This window comes from Apaloderma vittatum, unplaced genomic scaffold (assembly GCF_000703405.1).
Source record: "Apaloderma vittatum isolate BGI_N311 unplaced genomic scaffold, ASM70340v1 scaffold4884, whole genome shotgun sequence".
NCBI lineage: Eukaryota > Metazoa > Chordata > Aves > Trogoniformes > Trogonidae > Apaloderma > Apaloderma vittatum.
The window spans coordinates 38360-42591 of record NW_009714295.1 but is presented as its reverse complement, the minus strand read 5'-3'; the positions used below and the strand labels follow the sequence as shown (position 1 = coordinate 42591).

The following is a 4232-nucleotide window of genomic DNA, read 5'->3' as shown; positions in this document are numbered from 1 at the left end:
CCTCTACAACTACCTAAAAGGAGGCTGTAGTGAGGCTGGGGCTGGTCTCTTCTCTCTAATTACTAATGACAGCACAAGGGATAACGGCCTCAAGTTGCGTCAGGGTAAGTTTAGATTGGATATTCGGGGGAAGTTCTTTACTGAACGAGTGGTGAGGCACTGGAACAGGCTGCCCAGGGAGGTGGTGGAGTCACCAACCCTGGAGGTGTTTAAAAAAAAGTAGATCTAGCACTTGAGGCTATGGTGTAGTGGTTAGGTATGCTGGGATGAAGGTTGGACTAGATGATCTTCAGAGGTCCCTTCCAACCCCTAACATTCTGTGATCCTGTGATTCTGTTCAGACATCACTGGAGTTTTAGAACTCAGTTACGCCAATGCAGTAAGTATATGACTGACTGTGAGCAGCAAAGGGTAACAATTAGTGGTCTCCTAAAGTAAAAAATCAACATTACCTTGATTCTCTATCTCTGCCAGCATATTAGTCAGGTAGTTAAGTGGCAAAAACTCCACAGGGACCGAGAGTCTCTCAGGGCTAGGCCTGCTACACTGCAAGGGAGAATATTTCAGGTCAGTTCACAAAATCGCACAGTATCAAGCTTTAGTGTGTTACAGTCTACAGAAAGGTGACGAATCTCAACACTGTCAAAGCAAAAGACTGAAAAAAATGTCCTCTGTGCCCTTACCTGCCTGTTCCCCAGATTCTCGAGCAACAGTTTCACGTATTTCCGTGCAATGAAGTTCGCATTTATCGGATGATTCCAAAACTGGCGGATCTTTTGACCAAGAGCCTAGTAAGCAAAAAACCAGAAACTTGAGAACATAAACAAAGGACAGTGGAGAACTTAGGGTGGGGGAAATAGAAGGAAAAGCTTGAAATAAAATCCAGGCTGTAACAGGGATGCCTTGCCTTCAGACATTGATCACAGAAACCAAGATCTCCTCGTTTTCAGCCATGGAGCCTTCCCATCACAGCCAGTAACTAAGAGATTACAAAACACTTCCCAACATCAAATGATCAAATCTTTGATACTCAGTACCTGCTGAGCTATCAATCAGTCTGTTCCATTACCTCTGCCCCACTTTGCATGTCTGCTTCTAAATATTAATTGAGGCTTAAAATGACCATTTACTGTGACTCTTAGGTTGAGATCCGATCCATTCTTCTCCCAAAGAATAACGCAGATGTCCCATTCCTCAGTGCTACGTTCAGGAGTGGGATTCTCTCAGGCTCAGCCTACGGAAACTTACGAATGCAGAATGCCAACAAGGAGAGATACTGAGAACAGAATTTGTACTCCATTATTTAGGGCATCATCCTGGAGGACACCACTCTGGACCAGCCACCAACTGGACTTAACTCCTTTGACCACAACTCTCTGGACTCGGCCATCCAACCAGTTTTTCCCCCAGCAAAGCGTATGTCCATCCAAGCCAAGAGCAGTCAGTTCCTCTAGGAGAATGCTGTGGGCAACAGAGTCAAATGCCTTACTAGAGTCAAGGTAGACAACATCCACAGCCTTTCCTTCATCCAACAAGTGGGTCACCCAGTCACAGAAGGAGATCAAGTTTGTTAAACAGGACCTGCCCTTCCTAAACCCATCCTCACTGGGCCTGATCACCTGGTTATCCTGCGGGTCTTGCATAACGGAACTCAGGTTGATCTGCTCCATCCGCTTCCCTGGCACTGAGGTCAAGCTAACAGGCCTCTAGTTTCCTGGATCATCCTTACATCCTTTCTTATAGATGGGTGCTACATTGGCTGACTTCCAGTCAGCTGGGATCTCCCCAGTCTGCCAGGACTGTGGATAAATGATGGACACTGGCTTGGTGAAAGCCCCTGCCAGCTCTCTCAGTACTCTAGGACGTTTTGCTCCTGGCCCTCATCTCTCGGCCTGAGGAGCTCGCTTCTCTCAGTAACTGATAAGATGAACTCACATTTCCAAAGGTAAGAGAGATTCAAACCTCAAAGTCCCAAAGCTTCCAAACCTAACCAATAAGCAAATAAATAAGAACAGACTGTGACATTTGCTCCACCTTCTGCTATCTTCCCTACCTAGATCTGCCCTAGCCCCACCCCCTACTCTCAGCGGTATTATGATACAGATTGCTCAAAGTGGTCATTTAGGAAATGCTGGATGGTTTCAATGGTGCTTAAATATTTCCAGCTGAAGTCATGTAGTGAATGTAACCTGATCAAAACAGTCTGAGTCACCCCAAAGTGTCCTTTTTTTGTCAAACTATTCTCTGCATTTTTTCCCAACGCTCTAAATAGACACAATAAGGCACTGAGTCTACTACGGCTAACTGGCAGCACGTCCCCTAAAGCTCCCACAGCTCAGCCCTTCGTGTCAAAGCGTGGTTGGAATGGTGTACCCCACCCAGCAGGCCTGGGGCTGACAGCTCAGAGAGGCCCCACGCTGACCCCAGCTCACCAACCCATGCCCAAAACAAGATGCAGAGGACAAAGAACCTCCTGTGGAGTTCTCCTTCCCCAGCCCTTCTCAAAACTGCTGCCAAATAAAGACGCCCTTGTCAGAGGAAAACCAAAGGGGCACTTCTGGCCATTTGAACTGTATGTAACAGCCCATAATGAGCAAACAATAAGCAGCTTATGCTTAAAATAAAGCCTGCTCTACAGCAAGGCAGTCCCCGAGGGGCATCCCTGGTTTTCCTCTGCTCACTGAGATGCTGTGCTTCCTCTGCAGTCCTGCAGCGTGCACCAAGAACAAAAAGGAAAACAGAGAAGTCAATCTCCCCTTCTGCTTGGAACTTGTAATGGAGCATCAGTAATTAGCTCCAGCACGTGGCTAAACAAGTCACTCCACCGATCGGCAAGGCTGCAAGACTTCACAGAGGGTCACAGCTTGTAATTCAATCCCTGCCACACATTTGTGGTATGATCAGATTTTACAGCTCTTACTGTATCAGCTTTTGCACATATTTGATAAAATGTATAAAACCAAATGCAGAGGTCACAAGTGAGACAGGCGTTTGCAGATGGTAAAAAACACCAAACCCATAAATCCTCTTTCAACTCCATTAAGCCTTTATTGCTTTATGCAGAAGAGTACTCAGCAGAACAGTGTCAGTCTTGTCTATTTGATTCCTGCAGGGTATCAGAGAACCTACAGAACAGTATGGACAAATCCATAATTTAAGTTATCAGAGTACCCAACAGGTCACAGAATCACAGAATATTAGAGCTTGGAAGAGACCTCAAAAGATCACCTAGTCCAACCCCCCTGCCAGAGCAGGTCACACAGGAACGTGTCCAGGTGGGTTTTGAATGTCTCCAGAGACGGAGACTCCACACCCTCCCTGGGCAGCCTGTGACAGGGCTCTGTCACCCTCACAGAGAAAAAAGTTTTTTCTAATGTTATTGTGGAACCTCCTACATTCCAGCTTGTATCCATTGCCCCTTGTCCTGTCATTGGACATAACTGAGAAGAGCCTGGCTCCATCCTCCTGACACTCCCCCTTGACGTATTTATAAACATTTATGAGGTCACCCCTCAGCCTCCTCTTCTCCAAACTAAAGAGACCCAGCTCCTTCAGCCTTTCCTCAGAAGGGAGATGTTCCACTCCATCATCTTTGTGGCTCTGCGCTGGACTCTCTCAAGCAGTTTCCTGTCTCTCTTGAGCTGAGGGGCCCAGAACTGGACACCATATTCCACATGTGGCCTCACCAGGGCAGAGCAGAGGGGGAGAAAAGGAAAAGATTGTAAGAAAAGCTTTTATAAATACATCAATAACAAAAGAAAGAACAGAGAGAGCCTCCATCCCCTGCTGGATCCAGAGGGTAATATAGTAATGAAGGATGAGGTGCATAATGCCTTCTTTGCCTCAGTCTTCAGCAAAAGTAACAGCTGTACTGAGGGAAGCCAGCCCCCCAAGCCAAGAGAATGGGACCCCTCACAATTCATGAGGAGATGGTCAGGGACCTAGTCCTCCACATCGATGCCCACAAATCTATGGGGCCAGATGGGATTCATCCTACAGCCCTGAGAGAACTGGCAGGGGTGTTCACCAGGACCCTTCTCCCTCATTTGTTAGCAGTCCTGGCTGATTGGAGAGGCCCCAGCTGACTGGAAGACAGCAGATATAACACTCATCTGTAAGAAGGGAAAGAAGGATGATCCAAGAAATTATAGGCCTGTCAGTTTGACTTCAGTGCCAGGGAAGCTGATGGAGCAGATCATCCTGAGTTCCATTATGCAGCACATGCAGGACAA

The 4232-nt window shown here is 47.0% G+C and overlaps 1 protein-coding gene across 1 annotated transcript in view; it reads right to left on the bottom strand.

Annotated features, from left to right (window-relative positions):
* Nucleotides 1-4232, bottom strand: part of GSAP (gamma-secretase activating protein) — a gene marked incomplete at its 5' end in the record, with an annotated part of 44028 nt that overhangs the window by 1788 nt on the left and 38008 nt on the right. The window contains 2 exons of the mRNA XM_009868692.1: nt 453-546; nt 684-788. Coding sequence (XP_009866994.1) covers nt 453-546; nt 684-788 — 199 coding nt within the window. The remainder of the gene's footprint in view (nt 1-452; nt 547-683; nt 789-4232) is intronic.